Below are 25,079 nucleotides of genomic sequence, written 5' to 3'. Positions count from 1 at the left end.
TAGAGAACAAAGGCTGCATAAGTCATGTCTTTGACAACCACACATGCACTCTTTTAAATGTGCTTTCTCGTCTTTCAGTAAGAGCACATCGAGTTCAGATGCATTTTATAAGATGACATATTTTATGAAAGATTTTCCATATCCACCATACAGCTGCACTCAAAATTATTCAACCTCCATTTCAAATTAATTGTATTGGCAAAATTTACAAACTTGCAGCTGTGTTCAATGAACAACTCAAACACGAACAATTTGAATAGCTCAGCAGCACTAATATTTCAAGTGGTTTCGCCAAATTCAACACAAAAGAGGAGAAAAAATGAGGTGGCCAAAAACCCTTGAGTGACTGCAAAAGACCTGTGGCAAGACTTGGCAGCAGCAGGCACTGAGGTTTCAGTTTCTACTGTATGGCGCATACGAAGCACTTAAGGCCTCCATGCCCGAAGTCCAAGATGCACACCAAGATGTGAACCAAAAGCACGAGACTAGTTGCCTTCAATATGCTCAAAACCATTGAAATAAGCCTCAGACGTTTTGGGATTCTATTCTATGGAGACAGATGAATCACAACTGGAACTTTTTACATCAATGGATCAGATGTCAGTCTGGAGGAAGAAGAATGAGGCACATTCTGAAAAGAACACCCTGCCTACAGTGAAGCATGGTGGTGGCTCTGACGAGTGTTTTCTTAAATGCTTATTCTTTAAATAGTCAACAAATAAACAAACTTAGATAAAGTTAGATAATTAGTTTTAATGAGATGGGATGTAAACCTAGGACACTGGTGTAATGCAGACCCTTTCGTAAACTACCCTGACCACCACACTCTTACATTAGACCACTAGTTCTTCATCTACACACCAGGGCGAACACAGGGAAGCCATACGATACAACTGAGGGATCACAGATTTTGACTTTGACCTTTATCTCCCTAGACAAAGTACAGTTTGTCCTTAAACTTCACCAGACCTTTAATATGCAGGTGGCAAATCAGTGGTCAACACTCATTTTTGTAATCATTCATAACAGTTTTGGAAAGCACTGATTCATGATGCAGTCCTCCAAACAAGGACACCAGATCAGAAATAAAAGGGTCATTTAGGAAGGCAATGACAAACCTATTTTGCTGTACTCATCTTTGCCCACTTAGGTCAGACTCCCTCAACGTCTTTGCTATGACGTCATTAAATGGTGCATCATCAAGTGCAGCAGTAAAATTCACAAACCAGGGCAGGCTGTCTGACTATGGTTTCCATCTCAAAAAACATTACGAGTTTTTATTGGCATTGCCAACAAAATGTATAACATCAATATCGATAATGCTGATAGAATCCTTTATATACACTGCATATGAGTGTGTTAACAGCACAGCTTGTGTTTAATTACTCTCGACATAAAACACTCCAAACCGCATTAGCTCTGAATGTTGGCATTGGCTCTAACACCAACACAATATTTTTTTTTAATCATGGGTGTCTGGGAATGTTTTCTTTTAAGATGGTTGACAAGTGCAAAAGTCCATTCAGTAACAGGCCTACCAATTCAACCAAGGTTATCATGATTTTGTTGTGTGTGAGTCTGAATCTAGATTTTAGTCTTTGGCAAAGGATGTTAGGTTCACAAAGTGTTTGCATTCAGCTGTGGGTATTTGGCAATGATTGTGAGGATAACAGAAACTGCGTCAGGATCCGTCAAAGATGTTTTTATCCAGCCAGGGGTGTCCATTTTATTGCAACCATCAATTGAAAGCGTCATGTAAACAAGAGATAAGAATGGACATAGTGAGAGATTGATAGCCTGATATCTGTAATAGAAGGATTATAAAAGAAGAAGCAGTTCATTGGTGCAACTGTTTTGTTCTTATGTTGTGAAAGTTCATATGAGGCTTTCTGTCAGTTTCACATGGTTTATTTGTGAATTAACAAGTTTGACTTTTGGCTGGGGGTGTTTCATTTGTTTTTACAAGAATAAAGTCCTGGCTCTCATTTTGTGTACAGTTTATTGTAAAAATCAGACGCTAAAAATCTTGTTTTGAGACCCATAAAGCTAGCATGACAAGCAAGCCCAAAGGATAGCACAGTGCTGTCTTGTTAACTCTGATCACATCACAGGCTGTCTCTCATGTTTCCAAGTTCAAAGTTTTCAATACACTAGTCAATTGCATAAAACCTGTGGGACTTTCTAAGCTGTTTATAGTGCTTGGCAATGCTGTAGTTTAGGCTTTTGTGTTTTACATATAAATGAATTCCTGTGAGGCAGAAATTGCTCAAACATCGAGTGCCATCATAAGAGGAGGAACAGGGACGGATGCACAGTAGCCTGACTTCATTTCACATTTCTGTCGGACTCCAGCTCTCACTTCAGCAATATGAAACCTCAGGTTGTGGATGGTGAGACTAAAGATGATGAGTAAGATCAGTCACTTCAGGTAAACCCTGTGGCCCTGACCCTTCAGTCTTTACAAACTGCCTGTCTAGGCCAAGATAGCGGCAAGGAAATTGAAAAGGCCCACATATATTGGTTCAGCAGTGAACGGAATGAAGGAAAAGACGGTGCATATAGATACACTTTTGCATGTGTGGAACAAATTCTGTAGAAAACATACACCGTACCCTGGATGTGAGACGTAAAAAGTCTATTCATTCAGCAAACACATCTAAAAACTGCTTTTCTTCAAGTGCAGGTACAAAAGAAAGAGAAATGTGTAGACTGTTTTGCATTAACCCTTTATAGGGCACTCATTGAAATACTTAAAAATTAAAAATTTCAACCCTAGACCATTACTGGTGGTCATTACAAGACTTTTTTACTTTTGTGAGTTTTTTTAAAAAAATTTAATTTTATGGTGAAAATCAAGGTCAATGAAGTTACCATATACGGTTTCTTGCCGGTCTGTCATGTAGCCTGATTGTTGCCGATTGGCTCGGAGAAATCTTGTAGTTCTACTGCCTCATGGTGAGGCATTTTGGACTCCCACTTAAGTTACCAATATAACTTGCCCGATAAAGGGTTGAGCTAAACTTTACACTATTTACATGCAGTACTTAACAGGCATGTTCTTGATTTTGCAAGAATGCTTAACAGTGCCCCCAAAATCACAGCTCACTGGTGTGGCCTCAGTGTCGTTGATTGTGCAACATTCTGAAAATCCGCTCCTACAACGGTTTCAAGTTTTCAATGACAGTTTACTATCAACATTTGTCTTTTGGAGTTGGTGCCTCTAAATGAAATAAATGAACAATTTTGAAGGGTTAGACTCTCATGATGAATTTAGATGAGATTTCAAAGGTTATTACATTGATGGACTGCCAGAATGCTTTGAATATTTTAACTACAAGCATGGATGTTCACTCTTTACTTTAGGAGCAGTAATAATTTCAGCTCAAAGCTCCACTTACTGGCTTTCCAGAGTTTTGTTTTTATTATTATTGTTATATCAGGGAATTCCTGGCCACAATGACTACATTATGACTGCAGTGACTGAAAAGATGAGAGTCTAACTAATCAATACATAATGTCGGTCGTCATCTAACTTAGTACAGTACTAGCGGTACACATAGTGCTGGCGTCTTGTATTCAGCTGCATGCTGTACAGTGTGTATTGAACAAATGTCCAGCAAGTATTCATTCTGGTTGACTTCTAACTATTTCTGAGAGATTATTTTGTCTGTGTCAAATCTACAGTTTGCCACTGTGTGTAGGTCATGCTTTGGCTATCCACTGGTATAAAAACCCACGCCGTACTAGACAGGATATGGCCTGGGGATAATGTGATGAATGGGTGGAATCAGCATAAAAACTGTTCTTTCATTTTGCTGCAAACAAAACTTTCAAAATTTACCGAAAGCTTTCAGACCATTTTTTCTCCACACAGTTACGTATAAAATGGAAATGGACACATAGCATTCCACTCAATATTTAGAGTGACATTTACTTTGTAGAAAGTACGTTGATGCTCAGTCTTTTACTGCAGTTTTAGAGGAAAATCAAAGTAGAGGAAGATAGCAGCATTTTATCAATTCCGTAAATGAAGTCTTCTCAACTTTTTGAATGGTCTGAATGGTTTGTATTTGTATAGCACCTTTCTAGTCATTGCAGCTACTCACAGTGCTTTTACATTACATCCTCATCCACACATCATTCATACGGGGGGGATTCTTAGTTGGAGGGGATTAGTCTTTCACACACATTCACACAGTGAAGTAAGTTGAGGTTCAGTATCTTACCCGAGGACACTTACATATGCTGACTTAGGCGAGCCTTAGACTTAGAGGGAATGAACCACCAACCTTCCAACTGATGGACCCACTCTACCTCTGAGCCACAGCCGCCCCAATGAACAATTACTCATTACCTTTAAGGAAACACTTCCACACAAAAGCAACTTTTCCACTATCCTACTTAAGATAAACAACATTCTCACAATGTCTTGCCAAAACAGAACATGTGCCTCCGCCAAAGGAAAGATACTGTAACGTTTCAACCTCTTATCAAAGTAAAGGGAATAATTCCTCCTAAAGGGAGTCTGCGTTTTTCCTCTATCTCATTAAGTAAAATGGAAATCTGCAGATACAGAATATTTTATTGCTATTTCTCAGCTAATTTAATATCAGATAACTAACAAGAAAAGCTTCTAGAATATTTAGCTTTAAGCTGATATTTAGAGGGGGTGATAACAAAAGTGACAAAGATTCATAACTAATATGGTCTTCAAATAGCTACAGCAACAACCCAATGACACACACGATTTTACTAACACACACACACACATAGAGAGAGAGAACAGGGGGTAGAACCGGAGATTGTAACCCTAATACAGAGACAAAGATACAGAATCAAATCCTGACAGAAAATACAGAAAATCAATAACAATGTACTGGCTCAGCGGACAGAGGCTCGAGACAGACCAGGCACTATCTCACTCCTGAATACACAAAGAGAAAAATTAATTTAGCTTTGAAAAAATGACACACTGGCAGTGTTTGAGCAGTTTTACAGGTTAACATGTCTCTTTACTTCACATATCGATTAAATGGACAGGTTTTCTTTGACAAAAAAGTGACGTAAAGTGAAAAAAAAAGAGCACCAACACCTGTATCACTTTCATCTCCTGATAAGATAATCAGCTATGTAAAGCGTGAACATCACATTAATATTATTCTCACTATACAACAATAGATAGAGACATTTACTTAATTACATCTCCTCTCCTGTATTGTATCATTTGGCAAACAAATCAAATATAAAGTGTGTCAACATATTACAGTTAATCATTCTTTAAAAGTCTAGTCCCAAGTCCAAGTTCCCGTCACACCCATGTGCATAATTTGCTCTGTACTTTTCTGTCTCTTTTCATCCAGCTACATGAACGCCCATCACTAGTTAAATGCTTAACATAGCCATTAAGATGCACATCATTATATAATTTTCATTACCACAGATTATACTGTGTTTATATAGTACTAAAAGTATTAGCATGAACACAACAGACAGATTCAGTGCTCAGTTCAGTCAGTCAGCATAATTCTCCAATGTACTGACCTCACATCAGTGTTTACAACTCACTGAACTCTGTGACTGAGCTGTGGTCTGTTAATCTTAGCTGCTAGTGTTGTTTAAAAGTCGTTCAGCGACATTGAAGTGAGGCCAAGCATGTATTTCAAAAAATGTATCTCTTTTTATGTCTCACTAAACAAAGTTCCCCGTAAAAAGGACTATAGGAGGCCAAATATAATATCTTTTTTGTATCATTCAGACAGCACATTGTACAAATCCGCTTTTCCACTTCCACACATACTGACCAGTTTCAACATTAATGTTTAATGTAAAATTCTAGATCTCAACTCCATTGTGTACATCTTTTAAGAGCCACTGAAAGTTTAATTGCAAAATGTTAACATCCCAGCTGGTTAAATTTAGTTGAGTGTGGGGGTTTATGTTACAATTGTCAAATTCGCCTTCATACTTGATTATGATATGGTAGACTGTACACTCTTCTCCTGTAGTGTAGTGTGCTGTATCATTCTATCAGTTACCACTTTGGACATGTGCCAATAACTAGTGAAGATAGTGATGTGGCTGCAGCATTACAACAGGCAGAAATATGAACTATAGCTGATCACTAGCATAACAAAAGATTTCTGACGCAGACCTCTGCCAGCAGGAAATGTCATAGGAGTCTCTCCTCTGTTTCCAAACATAAAACAATGACTCAAAAACATGTCCTGATAGAAACCTCTGAGTATTCCCCTCGTTCTTTTCATCCACCTTCAAGTGTCCCATGAGACAGTTCCGTTTCCCCAGCATAGAAATGTAAAGAAGGAGGTACTAGAGGGTGGGGGGGTGCTGGCGATGATGCCGCAATCCTGCTGAGAGTGCGGTGAGACCAGGCACGGTGGCCTATCATTTCCCCGGAGGCTCTGACAGATCTGAGGTGACATAAGCAAGGCTTTGTGTGAAAACAGACAACAGAATGCTCCGCATGGAGTGCACGCCCTTGTTGGGCAAGAAAGAAAGGGGACATCAAGACAGAGGTTTGATGCAGTCTCTCCCTCAATCTGAACCACGCTATGGGGTTTTGAATTCCCCAGCCCCTCTCGCAGCTGGAGAAAGGGCGTCCATCAAAGAAGGTCATACGATGTAGTGTTGCTGGCCACTGATGCAACACACGCTGCCTTTCATCTCCCTCACCGCCATAGCTTTACAAAACAGATCAGAGACAGGGCTGTACAATCTGGGTTATGAGATATGTTTAGAGCACGCTGTGACCTCGTGCAATCTATCTTAAAAACCCAATTGAAATACATTATGTGAGGAATGGCCCTGAGAGTCAGCTGTGGCTTTTTCAATTTCATGAGTGTTACTTTTTCATAACGGCAGGGGGGGCAAAATATTGTTTTTGCCTGAAATAAGGTGGTGGGGGCCACCTCTATCAGCACGCTGGATTCTTAAAGAATGGCATGGAAGAGGCCCGTCAACTGGGGCAGCATCTATTTGCCCTCTAGGCAGCATAGGACTCTTAAAAAATGACTGTGTTTTTTCAGTGTCATTGAGGACAGGCACCGGGAAATATAACATTATGTTAGGAGTGGCATGTGTTCCCTATCCAGAGGGAAGACCAATCATAAATAAAAGAGAAATAAATATATATATATATAAAAAAACAAGGTAGTGCAGCCTGGCAGTCATCTGTTATCTTTGAAGGTTTAATGGAATGTAGCTGGCTGAGAGAAAGAAAAAAAGAAAAAAAAAACAAGAAGAAGAAGGAGAATAAGAAAGAAAAGGCAATAAATGAGCAGAGCAGAGAGAGGCTGGCTTTAACAATAAGACAAGAAAAACTCCAAGGATACCATTGCTAATAAGATCAACAGCATAGAAAAATAACCCCCATCACCATAATGTGGTTATGTATAGAGCACCTCCATGTGTTAGCCTGCAACATCCAGTTACACTGATTTACTTACTTGTATTGTGCTACAGGAGATGTTTTTCATCAGCTCTGCCTGTCTGTGTAACATCACAGTCTTTGTGCATCCATCCATTCAATATTCCTTCTGTCCCATCAATGACATGCTGCTGCATTTCAGAAAACTGACTGCTCAACTTTCCTTTCATATACAAATGCACTCTGCTCACTCACATATTAATGCCTAAAGGCACTCTATCCACAAGTATAGACTAAAAAGACATAAATCCATGCGTAAGCTATGGCAAGTCCCAGTCTGTGCTTTTCATGTAATTAGCAGATTTTCCATTTGAGTCCTACATTACTGATGTATGTATGTATGTTCCTGCTACAGAAATAAACCACTGATTTGCTCAAAAGCAAAAATGACATTAGTCATCGCTTTCCAAACATACTTTTAAAGACCAAAATTACAGACCATGTCTATAATTATCAAAGTATCTCATCCTACCAAAACCTTAACAAAAATAAAAAGGAATCGGCCATTTCTATTTAAAAACTCAGTTTTTAAAGCTAAAAACTTTAGTTTGCAAACTAAAACTGCAAACTAGAGCCCAACCAATGCACCAACTGAAGCGTATCATTGGTTGATACTAGCTTATCACAAATACATTGATAGCAGTACATACAGTATGTTGGCTAAGACGTATTTAATCAGCACAGCTGCCAACAGTGGCAGTGAAACTCCTAGTGATTCACCTGCGCTTAACATGTGTGACTGTGACAAATCAAGTCCTTTGTCTCCTTATTTACATGTGCACCTACATACAGTAGGTTTTGTATTGAGTTTTACAAAAACACTATGGACAGCAGGACTGTGGCTGACAGAGAATGATGAAGAACAGAGGCTGTTGCAGTGCTGCTGACATGCTGCTTTCTTTATGTGGCTAGTGTGGATAAGATGTGCCACCACAAGACGATGTGTGTTTCTTTAAAGCACGACTGTGATACAATTGAGGTTTGGGAAAAGCTAGTAAGCCGACCTTGAGTTGAAATTAGTTTCAAGTCCTATCAAATGAATCTGGGCATGATCATACCAAAACTAAGGTAACTAGGAAGTAACATCTGTTATTTCAGCCTATTTAACTATGTCTGTTGACTTGTATTTATATCCGTACATTACTGTACATGCCTTTGTTGTTGTGAAATGAGCTAATGTAATGCATGGCCATGTGTTGCACAGTTGTGACGGTTGTAAAAACCTCAGACAGTGCCAGCTCACTGAGGTGTTTTTGATTGTTCAACAAATATATGCCAAATAAAAGTTTATGGTGTCAGTTTATTGGTTCAAATGAATGATGATGTTCGTGCTGAGCACACTGATTCCAGTGCTGTTTATCTTGGAACTCACAGTAAAGACATGACTGCCAGAAACTATCTAGGAAACAAGTGGTACCAAAAATAGAGGAGTATGTATTGAGCTGTATTATTTTGTGTCACAAAGGTGTTTATTTCTCATATTGTGGGTAAAAGAAAGGGATGCACCTTTGGATTTTCTCCTGCTAGTAAATATGCCTTTCTGGTGGTATAAATTAGGAGCTCACCGCCCTCTGGTGTGATTAAACAACGTACAAACATGAGTTTAAACATCTGCACCACAGTTTCTGGAAGTTCAACGTTCATTTTTTTCTGTAATGTGGACAAAAAAACCCACTACAGGCGCTGATAGAAACAAACAGTTTGCATACGGCGCTTTGCAGACAAATAGTGCGAAGAAATGAAAACTGCTACCCAGTGTTATCATTATTCATCTGATGATTTAGGGGCCGGGATGTGCTTTCCATTTCCCACACAGCAAAGGTTGATGGGAAATAAAATCCCATTCATCAATGACACATCTTTATCTGTGATACCTGCGGCAAAGCAAAGAGAGGAAGTGCGTGTGTCTATGTGTGTGAATGAGTGCACAAACCCCCAGCCCACATACACCCGCACACACACACACACACACACACACTGCCCATGCTCTCAGCCCCCCTATCGCGTGTTAATTTACAGTGCCTCTCTTATCTAGGCAGGTGGGTAAAAGCTGGCAGAGCAAGTTCTGGAGCCACACACACACTCGTACCTTCCCCCTCCATCTTTTCATCCTTCGCTCCTCGTTTATCACGTCTGGGAGGCTTAGGGGGGGGTGGAGATAAAAACGAGCCTTGGCAAGAAGCAGTCAGACAGAATGGATAGCTTAGCACCTCAGCCAGCTAGCTCTGATAGCACTCTCACCTGCTGTTGGGGGGTGGGGGGCAGGGCTGGCATGGAGGACGCCATAGTGGGAGGTAGCCCTCGACAGATATACCAGTTTGCTGATACACTGGGAGTGACATTTTAATGGTCTAGGTGAATGGCTCCAGATTTCATGATGGATTCCATTTATGATGGAATAGATGAACATTCGCTCTGATTGCCTTTGCAAAATGAAGTTGCTCAAGTGAACAGCATTCTAAAGAAGGAGTTTGATGAGACCACAAATGGCTTTGTGTTTCTGTGTAACAAAATGTAATCTAACTGTTTAGAATGTGAACCGTACTGGGTTGGACAAGACTGGCCCGTAAACACTTACATGTAAACTAAAAACGTTTACATTCCTAAACCGATTTTAATGGTTCTTTTATAGTCAAGCGTTTTCAAGCATATAGTCAAGTCAATCTAAGTCAAAGCTTTTTCATTTTTAAGCCACGTTATGGAATTTTAGAAGCAGACAGAAGCCGCTCAGTTGACTTGGACGTGGTTCAGTTATCACGTAACGTATGAAAAATATGATGATGTGGGTGATAAGTATGCAAAGCCAATATAAGTGAGTCATTGTACTACAATACCTGTTAAACTCCCCAAAGCATCGGTTAACCTCATTACAAGCAATAACAGATTTCCATAAAGTGCTGAGATGAGAATTGAAATGAAAATGTGCTTTGTACACAGTTGGGGTCATTAAAGCACACATTTGAAGGTGACACACTCTGTCAACGTCATTGCTTTAGAGGTCTCAAACCACATCATACCTCCCCAAATTAAATCCAACTCAGTGTACATATTGTACATGACAAATATGAAGTACCCTCCATGCTAAACTTTTTTTTTCTTCTATGTTCAAGGCAAATTAGATCAAAAATAATAGAGTTTATAGTTTATAAATCTGGATCCCTCCCATCATTAGCAACCCTCACCCTCATCCCCTGTTCATGCTATCATCCAGCTACTTAGTTAACCACTGACAAACTGTACAACTGCATGCTTCTCTGGTTAAATCAGTTGCTGACCTCAAAAGCAAAGAAAAGACAGTCTTTGCCATTCAGACTGAAATTGCCATGAATCTAATCATGGGCTACCAATGTAGTGTCGCTGTTTTTGTCAAGGGAGGGCTTGGGAAGGAAATTGCTGCTGTTGGATGAAAACCTCACAGATTTACTTTCAAATAAGAGTTGTTTTTGAAATCATACACGGGTTTAACTTGGAGTACAACTGGGTTTTTACAGTCATGAGATATTTTAGACCACTGTAGTTTCTCCACAGAAAGATATGAAACAAGTCAGTCACTCAGAGTAAATAAACGATCACATCACGAACAGATAAAAGTTCATTTAAAGTTTTGATCCAACAGGAAATTTTTCAAATCATAAATCTTTTTTCTTTTTACTTTTTTGTTTTGTTCAGTTTTACCACCTGTCTCCACAGGGGCCAAAGGGGAAAAATTAAAAGAATAGTTTGACATGTTGGAAAATCTGCCGATTTGCTTTCTTGCTGAGAGTTAAATTAGAAGGCTGATACCACTCTCATATCAGTATTCTAACGCTAGCAGCTGATTAGCTTAGCTTAGAATAAAAGCTGGAAACAGGGGAATCAACCATCAGCACCTCTAAAGTCCACTAATTACATTAAGTTACATCTTGTTTGTTTAATTTGTCCAAAAACCAAATTATACAAAACAAAGAATTATGGGAGATTGTAGATTTAAAGGGGATTGTGTGCCAGACTATTTATTGATTGGGAGCAGTAACTTCCTTCCTGTCTCCACCTGTTGATGACAAGACAGGAATGTTCCCCGTCCCAAGACAAACAACACTGAATGAATGAGGTGTTCACTCTGATTATCAGGAAAACATAAATTGGCACAAACTTGTTGAGACATAATAAGCCTGTTTTTGGGGCACCTGCCAGGGTCCCCAGAACTTCAGGGGCTCCGGAGCAGTGTCTGCTTTGTCTGGTTGGTTTCCCAGCTTTGCTTGGCTGCTGCTGCTGTCCATAATTGGTTTTAATAATTTACAGCTGTGAGTATCTCCTCCATTTCTGTTGTGGAAAACGGCGACATCAACACATCAAAATTCAAGTGATTCCCTGTGCACAAGTGTACTTCACTGTGTATTTTTTTCTAGTGTGAATGCACAACCCATTATTAGTACACTGTACAGAAGTGTGCACTTAGGAAATATCCTTCACTAGATCATGGAGCATTTGCTCTTAAGACGGACTGAGTAAAGTCTGATATATATCTTCCAGCATCCTAACAAAGAAAGGCCTGAGTGTGTGGGCATAAGTTTGTTTTTCCACTGTCTAGTGACCTTGGGCTTGGCTTCACAATTCAGAATCAACCACACAACCTCCTGGTTGAGAATACCTATGGGTGCATCATACATGTTTGACTTTTAATGCAAAGCACACAACTGTGGAAAGAAAATGTACAGGACACAGGGCTGTGCATACACACACAGGATGAGTGTCACTCTCCAGCTGAAGACGTGTGCTGTGCTGCCTGGCAATGCTGTGCTTGGCATATTAACCAGAGCATTACTGTTTAAAACAGCAGGTAGGGGAGCAGCAGGTCCCTACTTCATCATGCTATTCAAGGGCCCTATTAGGCTACAATTACTAAATGGCAAGGCTTGTAAATCATACATCATTCATGTGGAGCACTCGGAGAAACACCCCTTTTCACTGCCACCCACTGCAACACTGTGAGCTGCTCAGAGGAACTGGGTGGAGAGAAAGCAAATGGAATGGAAATGGAAGGGTTGGAATGGAATGGGGAAAATTCTGAAGGAAAATCTGTGTGCATGCGGTAAAAGCATCAAGATCTATGCTGTCACAGGAGTGTTATCAGATGTGTTTTTATTTCTATTTTTTAATTGTTTTATTTCATTTATTTATTCATTTTTATCACTCACTTCCCAGCACATTATTGTAGGGTTGGATTTACTCATGCCCACCAGACTGCAGCTAATGAGGCTGATTTGGACTTGGAGTGATTTCATTAATGATGACAGTGGTATTTATTGCCGGTATGATGTTGCCTGAATTGCTCTATCTTTGCTATCTTTACATCAAGCATCACAATGGAAACATGTCTTAACTTAATCTCCTGCTTCTCACAATCTCAACTAAACTAAACCATGGTTTATTTGCATAAATCGGATGAAAGTTTGACTTGAATTGACAATCGGGCCAAAAAATGAACTTTATGGAGACTTTAGATGCATTTGAGAGACTAAAGCACAAACCTTTACAATTACTGGGCAGACAAAAAGTCATTTAATCAGTCATGAACACTAAACAGTTACTGCTTGATAAAAACAGCAAGCCAAGCTGGCATTGGATTGGTTGCAAGTCAACCACAAGGTTGACACATTGACAACCACAGGCAACCTTTCACACAACCATCATTGTTTGGAAGAAGCCAAAAACCTTGGGAAGAAGCCAAGCATGCATGAGGAGAGCATGCGAGCTCCACGCAGAAAGGTTGCGTTCAAACCTGGAACATTGTTGCTGTGGGGCAACGGTGCTAACCACTGCACCACTGTACTGCCCTTTAAGGGTAAATACTCATTTAAAATATTTTTCCAACTACCTCTGGCAGTATCATGCCATATAGATAGTTTAAAACAAGTGCAGTAGAGATTTCCAGTCAAATGTATTTTAAAAAGTGACAAAATTAATTAAAATGGGTTACATTAGGAATGCTGCTATGTTTTGCAGCGTTTTAGTATCATGTGCAATACATCTCAACAATAAGGATTAAACAACTCAAATTATATCAGGATAAGTAAAGAGCCCAGCAAAGAATACGATATGTGCATTCACAAAGTACAAACTATTAGGCACTGAATCACAAACCTGACATGTCAACTTTAACAATCTTACCATACATTGCATTGTTTGAAAAGGAAATTCAGCACAGTTCAATCATATCAAGGAAATCTGCATTAATCTTAAAATTATCATATCACATCATAAATGTGTTCTTTAAATTTACAGATGCTTAAATTATTGAATATTTTCAATAATCATCAAAGGCTTTTAAAATTCCCTTTGAGTTACAACCAAATTCATGACTACACTCAACTGATATCAGAATCAGCATACTGTCACTAGTCAATCTGGCATAAGGCAGACCAATGTGAGTGCTCATACGTGTGTGTGTGTGTGTGTGTGTGTGTGTGTGTGGAGAAATAGTATAGTACAGAGTGATAGGCATAATATTGACAGGGCAGGCTCGGTGAATATGATACAACAGACTTGATTCTCACTGAAACTTCATACAAATGCCAAATGGAAACTTTTCCTTGCGGATGTCTCACTGCTAAATCAATTGAGACAGCATATTATAAATCTAGCAATTTTGAAACAGCAGCCCAGAAAGCTTTGTCTTGCTTTCACGTAGAAGGTTCTGTGTTTTCAGCAGAATATTTGAATTCCTTTCCCGCAGACAGGTAAGCAATATTTCTAAAGTGAGTAGTGAGGACAAATGCATAATTTCCATATATGGGGCTATCTCAACCACTCACACTAAGGCACCTTTATGCAACTTTATGGAAAGGTTTGGGAGGAAAAAGAGTTTGGAGTGGAGGGAGAAGATTACAATATCAAGCTGAGCTGTCAGTGTGCTGATCTTCCAAATGTCAAACAATACATATTCATCTGTTTGGCTGGCCACAGCAAAGAGGCGCTGCTCTAGGAGAAGTCTAAACAGAGATGGCTGACATTTCAGCATTCAAGAGACTGACAGCTGCACATAAACAGCATGCAAATACACACTCTCTCTCAGAAAGACCCCCCCACACACACACTCATATTTACACACTTGGTATGTGGCAAGTTTAGTTGGAAGATGTTGAAGCTGGATGCTTTAAGAGTGTCTCTTAATGCCAAAAGTCAAATAGAAAGATGAAGCCTGGTCTTCACAGTCGAGATCATTCATCTGCTTTTGGGTAATGTTTTCCCTTGAAGCTATACTGAGAACATTAATATTGAAAGTATCTTCAAAGTGTTCTCTACCAACATAATTACATAGTTTATCACATCCACAAAAACTAAAATGAGGATTCCCGCTGTTTTAAAGAGACATTCATGTGTATATGAGACTAGCATATATATACATTTCCAGAAAATCCAGGTTTCCTGGTCAAAGAACAGCTGATTGCAGTTTTGGAAACAAAGTTCACTCAAATTCTAATGGGTTGAGTCTGAATTTTGAGCAGACACAGTGACCTAAATATTTTTTTAGATTTTGCAGAATCACTACAACACAAAACATGATCCTATATAATCTAAGTAAATATGGTGCTAGCCTTTACTGTAAGAACAGTTCAATTCATGCATGCAAACCTGCTTGGTTCAAACAGAACTCCGCTTGGCGATACAGCTAGTTAACAGGAGACAGAGTTATTATTCCCATAGACAGTTACATAGTTACGTGTTTTTGATCATTTTATTGTCACTGCTACAAAATAAAACATACTGCTGATTTTGTGCATGTTCCACACATTTTAAATATGGATGAATTAACACAATGCCTGAATGAAACAAAGTGTTTGGTTAGAAGGGGCACGGAAGGCCAACAGGAAGCAGCAGGTATCATCTAGTCAAAATATAGTGCTCCTGCTTGGCATTTGCAGTTTCGGCCTGTTCTACTGTTTTGGTGTTTCTGTTTAAGAGGCACTTTGTTTAAAACTAATGCTGAATGCTACAATGTGTCGTATAATGTTTATGTCTATTTTCTGACTTACAAAAAGAAAACTTTTTGAAAGCAAAATGATTTTTTTTCAAACTTTTACAGCGTGTTTTATTTGTGTTCATGTTCGAATTGGGCTCAGTGTGAACTGGTATGAAGCATTGTACAGCAAGCATTGGTATGCATCCAAAAAACACATGTACTATATAATTTAATAGGACAGAGCTGATGACTTGACTCTAGTTAAGTTCCTTGCACAAGCCAATTACATGCAAGGCCCATCCATCACAATATTGCTGGCGATGTTACTGCTACTGTGTTTATAACTAAGTGATAAACACCACAGTGAAAATTGAAGCCAGTGTATAACTGTGTTAAGATGCATTTCATCCAATGACCACTAGACGTTTACTGCATCGAGTAAAACTCTACATTCTTTCTCGAAAGACAGTCCTATTTTTTCCACAAGTACTTAGAGTCTCAAATAATTTCACAGCTTGTAATGTTGATGCTTTCTTGAAACGTTTTAGGCATATTGTCATGTAAGAAGTTATTAAACTCTGAAAATGGGTATATTTGAGAGTATGTTTGCCTTGATAAACAGATGTCGCAAGCTTTTACACTCAGCTGTAATCACTCATCCCACTACTGCTCTACCCAGACTTTCTAATCTATATCTAAACTCCAGACTACCAGATCCTCCTTTAGAAGCCTGAGATCTCAAAATCTATAACCACATCTACATCCATATCAAATAAATGCAACTACTTTCTTTCAGATATGGTTCCTTCCTTGGTCTGATAAGGAATTCTAGACTGCTAAGCGTGCTTACCTCCACAGGGTAGTGCCGGCCATTGATGCTATGTTCAGAGCCATCAGATCCGTTGCTCGGACCCCAATGAAACTCAACTTTTTCTGCCTTAAACCTCCCTGGTAGGCCTGCTCCTCGAACAAAGTAATCATCCTTCAACATAATGGCCACTGGAAGAAAGAAGGACAGAGAAAACAGGAGTCAACAGGAGTGATTAGTCATGCATCACTTAACACCTTTTTTTCAACATCAGGGAAATAGATAGGAATGATATGGACAATGACGTTGCCTATTGTTAATGTACAGACAAATTTCAAAGATCGCTTGAAAATACAATCAAAATGTGTGCCATGCACATACACTATATGAAACCTCTTAAAGGTGTGAAGAGAGACAGACAAAAGGATGTATTCAGAGGACATGCTAAAGGTAGATATGTGTTGAAGTTCTCACGAGAAGCTAACTTGCCAAGAAAAATAGTCTTTTTAGCAAGTGCAAACTGCCTTGGAGGATCCTTTGTTATTCCGCCACGTCTTATTAAAATATAGTGAAAATTAAGAGGAGGCGTTATTTTCACATTAACAAATCGCTCTGAAAGGATTCCCATGTTTCGGAACATCTTACACCTGATAACATTAATAGGCCCATTTTATCTACTCATAAAATGTTGCTAGCACAGAACATGAAATTTCACAGGTAATTAGTAACTCTGAGATTGCTATACCTTAACCACAACTGTGGAAGGATAGTTCATTACAGGTCTTATTTTCATAGTTTTGTTCATCATTTCTATCGGTTATGATAATGTTGTGCCAAAGTAATGGAGAGACATTGCGACAATTAAGTTTGTTAGAGTGAGAAACACAAGCAATCAGATGATCAGACAGGCTTTAAACAGTAATCCAGATTCTCTAAACCACTTTATTTATTCATGATAGGAGGTTATGACCTGTGATAGATGTTTACAATGGACTGTTTGGGTGATAATTTAAACCCCATTTGTTTTCATCTTCTCCTCCAAATAAGTTTGGGTAAACTGGGTGTTTGTTTACAACATAACTGATTATTGACTGTTCATGTTCTTAGCTGTTTACTTGGTGAGTACAGCTATTAATAGAAATGTTACCATGATTTTAGAATAATCTGTTCAAATTCACTAACCCACCAAAGAAATTGTGACTTGCCAGCCAAAAACATCCATATACATTTCTTTAAAATTTTCTTTTAATTTTAATTTAATTCTTCATATTTTTATGTATTCATTTAACTTTAAATTAATATTTTCTGTTTGATAACCTCACATGATCTAAATGTAATTACAAAAACATAATTCCAATAATTTTGTGGAAACACTCACTTCCAGTCAAATATAAAAATATTGACTCTAAAACATGAGTACATCACAGGGGTTTGAGCCGATCCCAGCTGACATTGGACGAGAAGTGGGGTACACACTAGACTGGTCATCAGTCAATCACAGGGCCGACACATAGAGACAGACCAGCAATCATGCTTACAGTTACACCTATGTGCCCAAAGAGGTCCCAGGTTCTAACTGTAAGCCAGCCAGCTAGCAGATTCGAACCTGCAACCTCAGTGTTTTCGGTCCATTTCAATAGCTTGAAATCTGAAGTGAACTTGCTCTCCTTTCTACCAATGTATCAATACTTTAAAGTGATTTTGCCAATAGGTAATGTGATTTTTTTGTGTTGAATGCCATAAGAATTAAATTCTTGAATCATATTCCTCAGATTCCATCAGTTTTTAATTTATGTATTAGTTCCTTCATTTTGGGCATGAAACATCATAAGTCCACGTGCTCCTACCTAAGATCCTACCTAAGTTAGTTTCACTGGAAAATTGCACCTTATTTTCATATTCACATTCATGTGTAGTAGAAATTGTCTTTCTCTGTTGTCCCTCCTGTATGCTTTATTCATCTTTTTCCTCCTTCATACACATGACATATTTCAGGACATGTATAAAGACATTGCATTAGTAGTTCTGTCCATTCAGCTTCTGACAACGAACTGCCAATCTCAGGACTTATTTCTGCAATTTCAAGTCAGACACTGGACATCTTACTATATTCCTGATTTTCCCTCAAGATAGTCCTTCTGTCTTTGTTAGCACATCAGACAGAACTGCCCTCAAAGGTTTATAACAAATCAGAACAATTTCTGATGGAGCATTTTTGATGAAGAACATATTTTTCCCCTGAAGGAAGTGGACCACCCGTGTATGAAGTGGAGCCAGAAGTTCACTGTTCCCTTGCCCAGGTTAGGGAAACTGGGGCCCCCTGCTGGAGCCAGACATGGGAGGGGAGCTCAGCGGCGAGCATCTGGTAGCCAGGCCAAGCCCCGAAGGAATAATGTAGAGCCTCCGCCCTGTGGGATCACCACCCACAAGAGTCTTTACGGGGGTGGGGTGCTTCACAAGCTGGGTGACATGCCGAGGTGGGGTCATGCTACGTCTGGTGCAGTAGGTTGAGCGCTACCAGCTAGATATAGTCGGGCACGCTTCTACGCACAGTGTTGGCTGTGGAACCAAACTCCTGTAGAGGGGCTGGACTTGCCCAGGATGAGAGGCACCCAGCGGGAATGGGGATGCTCACGAGTCCGACTATATTGAAGTTCTCCCCAATGAACGATGTCCATGTGACTACAAGTTGCTGTGGGGAAGGATCTGACTGTTATGTGTGCTTATGCAAAGAAGAGCAGATCAGCATATCCAGCCTTTGGCCTGAACATTAATTAATGGGGTATCACACTGCTCCTGGGTGCTGGAAAGGAGGCTCCACCCGATGGTGGAACCTCGGATTCAAGACGAACAATGCGGATTCCACCCTTGCAAGGTTCAGTGGGTGTTGGACTTTCGCCAAGGCTGCCCCTTATCACTGATACTGTTTGTGATATTCATGGACAGGATCTCAAGTCGCAGCCAAGGTGAGGTAAGCAGCCGGTTTGGGGACCTCAGAATTACATCTCTACTTTTTACAGACGATGTGGTTCTGTCGGCTTCCTCAGACCATAATTCAGCATGCATTGGGGCTAAGTCTGAGGCCATGGTTCTCTGCCGGAAAACGGTGGATTGCCCCCTCCAGGTTGGGAGCAAGTTGTTTGAGTATCTCGGGGTGTTGTTCACGAGTGAGGGTAAAATGGAGCGAGAAAAGGTGGACGGATTGGTGTGGGATCAGCAGTAATGCGGGCGCTGTACCGGTCTCTTGTGGTGAAGAGGGAGCCAAGCCAGAAGGCAAAGCTCTCGTTTTACTAGTCGATCTACATTCCAACCCTCACCTCACCTATGGTCATGAGCTCTGGGTGATGCCTGACAGAACAAGGTTGCAAATACAAGCGGCCGAAATGAGTTTCCTCCATAGGGTGTCTGGCCTCAGCCGTAGAGACAGGGCTCGGAGCAGAGCTGCTGCTCCTCCATATCAAAGGGAGCCAGTTGAGGTGGTTCAGGCATCTGCTCAGGATGCCTCCTGGGCTGAGCACCGAGCACGTCCCACCGGGAGGAGGCCCCAGGGCAGACCCACTGGAGGGATTATATATCTCATCTGTCCTGGGAATGCCTCGGGATCCCCCAGGGACCTGGAAAGTGTTGCTCGGGAAAAGGACGTCTGAAGTGCCCTGCTTGACCTGTTGCCACCGTGACCCAACCCCAAATTAGCGGAAGGAGATACTCTTCTTTTCAGGCTGGTTGTTTACGTCATATTTGAGTTCTTATGTACTGTACAGTATGTCAGGATCATATTGTCAAAATAAATTATTTTGCAATTAATACATTTCTGAAAATATTTTGAAAATAGTATGATCTTTTTTCTTTCCAACCATAACGTTTTGATGCATCCACATTCAAGGTCAGGACGTTAAAGTTGTACTGTGAGGAAAGCTACAGTGGTGTCTCTGAACTGGGTTTGTTCTGCAGGAGGTGGGTTTATTCACCCCCTTCCTCCCTGCCTTCACGGCTCCATCACAGCATTCAGCAGCATCTCCACCAGGTGATTCCCCCATAGATAAAACGCTCATCTGTCTTTTAGAAACAGTGCGGAATTCATGCATAATTTGTAACAAAAATGCAGGGACATTTGTCTTGTTAGCCATGCATTATGTAGTGGGGGAGAGCAGAAGCTGTGCACCATTTTGTTTCACAGCTGTTGTTTGTGTTAGCGTTTTTACATGGCTCTCTACATGCGGCGTTACCCTAAATCCGTTTAAATTATGCTCTGCTGTGTTTCTTACTTTGCAGGTGGCCATCATCGTCATCGTCTCTTTTCTCTGTGAGCAGCCTGGGTGGCCTTCGGGAGATGGTTTGACTCGCTAAATGCCTGCATCAAACATGTCAAGAAATGTTTCTATTTGATGAGGTCTTCTCTTTGTCTGTGTCTTTCACTCTCATCATGCTTTTTGTGCTAGTGGCTGTCAGTGCTGGTGATCCTCTATTTGAAGGTCAGCTGATCGGTCCAACCCCACAGGGGATGACAACACACACTGTGCTTGCCTTGTCTGATTGAGCTACCTGCACTAAGACAAACGGATGGCTCACATCTCAGCGACGTACTGCCACCCACTCATGATGCAGTGACTGGGAGGTGGACAGGATGTTAACTCACTCTGTGTGACCTTAATGAGTCACTGAAAATTGGGAACAAAAATGAATATAGTAACAATGCTGTTCAGGAAATTTGCAAGCATTTCCTTCCCTGAACAGCATTGTTACTGAATTCATACTTTGTTCTTCAGCGCTCCTGCCCTTGAATGGTCATTCTGTGATACTGTGAATACGAGGATAGCCATTAAGCCATTTTGAGCTGTACTGTTAATTTACATGATGTTCACAACATTTTCCTTTCACTACATTTTAAAAACTAGTGAAGTAGTTACTCGCGGTGCTTTTCCACTCCTGTAAGAATTTTCTCTGTTTCCCAGCCTTCGTGTAAGCTATAGCTAAATAGATCCTGGATGTATCACTACACAAAACAAACATATTAAATTGACATTTTCTATACAGAAAACAAGTGGATTTCCATAAGTATATGTCTGTCTGTCTACCATCATGCTCTGGGTGTCTTTGATGTCATAATCCAGCAAGAAGAAGCTCCAGCATGCTGTCTACAGCACTGAGCAGACTTGAGGTGACTTCCAGTGAAGGAGCATCACAACAACTGGGTGAAGAAAAGGGTGGAACTGGTTCCCACTGGCAACTGAGCAGACTTAAACCTATCCAAGCTCTATATTTTTAAGTGATGAAATTCAAGAAGAGTTCAAAGAATCTACTTAGGCCAAAGTAAAGGTAATAATATCACTGTATAAAAATACTTCATTACAAGTAGAAATCCTGCATTCAAGATTTTGCTTCAGTAAAAGTACAAAAATTACCAACAGAATGTACTTAAAGTATCAAACGTGCTCATTATGCAGGATGGCAGAGTGTTTAATGTAGTGTAGTACAGTAAAAAGTACAGTGTTTCCCTCTGAAATGTAGTGGAGTAGAACTAGCAGAGTGATCAAGTAAGTACTTCAGAATTGTACTAAAATGCAGTACTTGAGTAAATGTGCTTAATTACTTTCCATTACTGAAATTACTGTCAAAATAATGATAGGCATGTGTGATAGTCATCGTACAAAATTATATTATTGCGGCGTAGAAATTTCTGCTGTGTCATTTAAATTATGAGCAGACACATCATATTAATAGAACCTTAAGGATGGTTTGCTCATAGCAAGATACCTTGACAACTACAGGCCAAATTACAGTACCGTGAAAATTGCTAAATAAAATATTATTGATACCCATCAATCCAAATGATTTTGGTGACCCCTTTGACCTTTAGTCTTGTGACAAAAACGGGAATTGGTCGAATTGCCATGAAGTTTACTGAGCATATTTGTTCTCTTCAGATGATATACCATTTACATTGTGGACGCTCAATAAGCTTTCTACCAGGCTTTTTTATTTCAGTCCCACAAAAGCACAAATAGCAAGGGCAGCAGATAGGATCAATATATGCTGAATCAACATGCTATGTGGCAACACAAATGTGTCAAAAAGTATTGAGAGGATACAGAAAAATATAATGAGAATGATATCCTATTATTATTTTATGATATCAATCTTGTATTTGTGGGCACCTCGAAACCAAAGCAAAGCTGCTAGCCTTGCAGTCAAATTACTGCAACAGCAGGAAGTGAGGATACCTGACAGGGAATGCATGGTAATGGTCCGGTTAAATACCGCTGATGAGAGGAAGTGGAAACAGAGTAGCAGGTGGGCGGGAAAGGTTAGGTGACTCAGACTGGAGGGAAAGGGGTTAAAGCAGTGCAGATGAGGGAAGGTGAAAAAGACAGGCAATTGGTTGTGGAAATGGTTATGTCACTGGAGGGAGGGACAGCAGACGGAGATGCAGAATGTGATGCAGAATGTGACTAGTGCAATCCTAGTCTGCATAGCTAAGAATCTAACAATAGTATACCAACACGTTCGTATTGTGGTGTGCAATTAATTTTCCAGCCTTCTCAGGACTTAAAATACATCTGTTTAGTAAAACCTAGTTTAGAATAATAATAATAATGATTATAATTAAGTTCCCATTCAGTTTCCTGGGACAATAGATGAATATGTCAACTCCGGCTTACACTGTGTTGAGTCAGGGCAGCACACCGGCTGCCTTATTCAAGTTCATTGATGTATTTAATCGTCGCTTTTCTATTACTGAAGCCATCACCCTCACTTTCAACTTGAATGCAAATCAGCTTTCTGACATCACATGACTCGAGCCCCAGGAACTCATAAACAGCTGCAGGAGCCATATTTTTAATTTCCCTCACCGTTTCCTCTGTGTAGCTGTTTTGACAGTTAGTTGACATTCATGAGTGGATAACTGTATAATTAACACTGCTGCAACAACAAATGGCACTGTTATATTCAAGGCTTAATGAAACAGTAGGCATTAAAGGGTACTTTACCAGAACACTTGGCACACTTAAATACTCCATATATGAGGATATGGGGATAGAGGACCCCCAAGAAAGTACCAGCCTGACTGGTAAATCAACATATCAACAGTGACAGTGTATGCCCCACCATAAAAATACACTAGACGTGAGTAGCAAGTGTGACTGCACTTGAGCTATGATAAACAGCATTAACAGCAACTCGGATGAATCAAAAATACCACACCCCTTCCCTTCTGGCTTTATTCCAAAGCCACTCCCCCATAAAATGTGAATGCACACTATATAACGCTACTGCTAAAGGACGAGTCTACCACAGTGACCGTCCACTGCCACCACTGCCGGGTCCCTCACTGCGGCTGACTGACAGCTTAGCTCAGCCTTTCAGTCTAACAAATAAACAAGTCTGCTAAATGCCACAGTCATCAACACAATCAAAACAGCCGTTACAAACATTAACATTACCTTTAGCTCATAGCAACTGCTCACTCGGCTCAGTGGGCATGTGCCTCATGCTGATAACTCGTGACAGTCTGTCACTGAGCTGTAATTTAAATTTTGGCTGCACTTTTTCTGCCATTCTAGTGCGACTAGCTCGCTGGCTTTGGCCTTGTGGAAGACTCTTGCTGCGTATGTTCAGGTAGGCAGGTACGTTGAAATAGGTTGAAGAATTTTATCCAGTAAAACAAAAACTGCTTTTAAAATAAGTTATTGACTTTTCCTTTAAATTGTTACATAGGAAGTAACATCTTAATAAAAATCTGGGGAGATTAGGGACTGTAATGCAGGATTTAAACTTAATTATAATAATAAGGGACCTCAAACATATTGATGTGAAATTGGCAGTTGTTACAGTCCATGGACGATGAATCCTATAGGTTTTGTTGGCCGCCTTCCTTTGCCATCTACTATGCTTCTACTAGGGTTGAAATTTTTTGATAATGGCATTCTGATACCTGCATTTTGGTACAGATGCAAAAAAAGTAGGAACATATAAAAAAAAGTGTTAAAATTTAAACACAAGCCGCAATTAAATTGGCAACATTTTATTTTAAATCAAGAACTGTTGGCAACACCTTGATTTAAGCCATCTTTCATTACTTGACATTCTTTATTTTTGATATTAAGATTATGAGAATTCTAATCTAATGTCTTCTTTCAAAATTTTGAATGTCAGTACTGCTCAATTCTTATCTACATATCTACATTATGAGCCCTATCCACACATTATGTTCCTCTGGCAGCATTGGCATTTGTCCCATCACGAGAGCAGATTTGAATTTTACGTTGACAGTGGGAAAGTGAAGAAGAGGCCATGACAGCTGTTAGTGGGGAGCTGCTCTGTGTGTGACTGTTACAGAATGTGCTTTAACACAGCTCAGCAGCAAGTGGAGATGACTGACAGCTTATTTCATCGGAGGATGTCACACTGTTTCTTTCCTGTGCATTACGCTGGTGAATACACAAGCTTTGTTTTATGTATTTAATGTTTGTTTGATCAAACAAACGTGCAAGAATACCTACTATATACAGATATTTCAAAATCAACATCAAACATTCTGTACAAATTAACAAAAAGTATACTGGAGGGAGGACAAGCGGTTCATATTCCAAAACAATCTGACCATAGTGCACCATGACTTAACCAACTGTGAGCCTCACAATTAGAGAAATTAGCATCTTATGGCGAATCTCAACAGTCTGAACAAAAAATAAGACAACACCAAAAACAGAAGTCCTTCTATAGTCTCCTTGAAGCTGCAGTATTTTATATTTGACAGAAAGTGTTGGACAGAAGGAATAACAAGTTATGACTTTGCTAAATTTAGAGCCTTACCAGTAGTTATGGCTAAAATTGCGCTCAGGCTGGCATTTGGCCTGTTACATTATGCAGAATCTAGTGTGCAA

General features: G+C 39.9%; 1 protein-coding gene across 1 annotated transcript in view; it reads right to left on the bottom strand.

The window, feature by feature from the left end:
* Window positions 1–25,079, bottom strand: part of LOC139211184 (receptor-type tyrosine-protein phosphatase gamma-like) — a 367,486-nt gene that overhangs the window by 104,669 nt on the left and 237,738 nt on the right. Inside the window, exon 4 of the mRNA XM_070841466.1 lies at window positions 16,237–16,385. Within this exon, the coding sequence (XP_070697567.1) occupies window positions 16,237–16,385 (149 nt within the window). The remainder of the gene's footprint in view (window positions 1–16,236; window positions 16,386–25,079) is intronic.

Source organism: Pempheris klunzingeri, chromosome 2, assembly GCF_042242105.1.
Source record: "Pempheris klunzingeri isolate RE-2024b chromosome 2, fPemKlu1.hap1, whole genome shotgun sequence".
Taxonomy (NCBI): domain Eukaryota; kingdom Metazoa; phylum Chordata; class Actinopteri; order Acropomatiformes; family Pempheridae; genus Pempheris; species Pempheris klunzingeri.
Note: the sequence above shows the minus strand (reverse complement) of the source record. Positions and strands in the feature narration are given on the sequence as shown.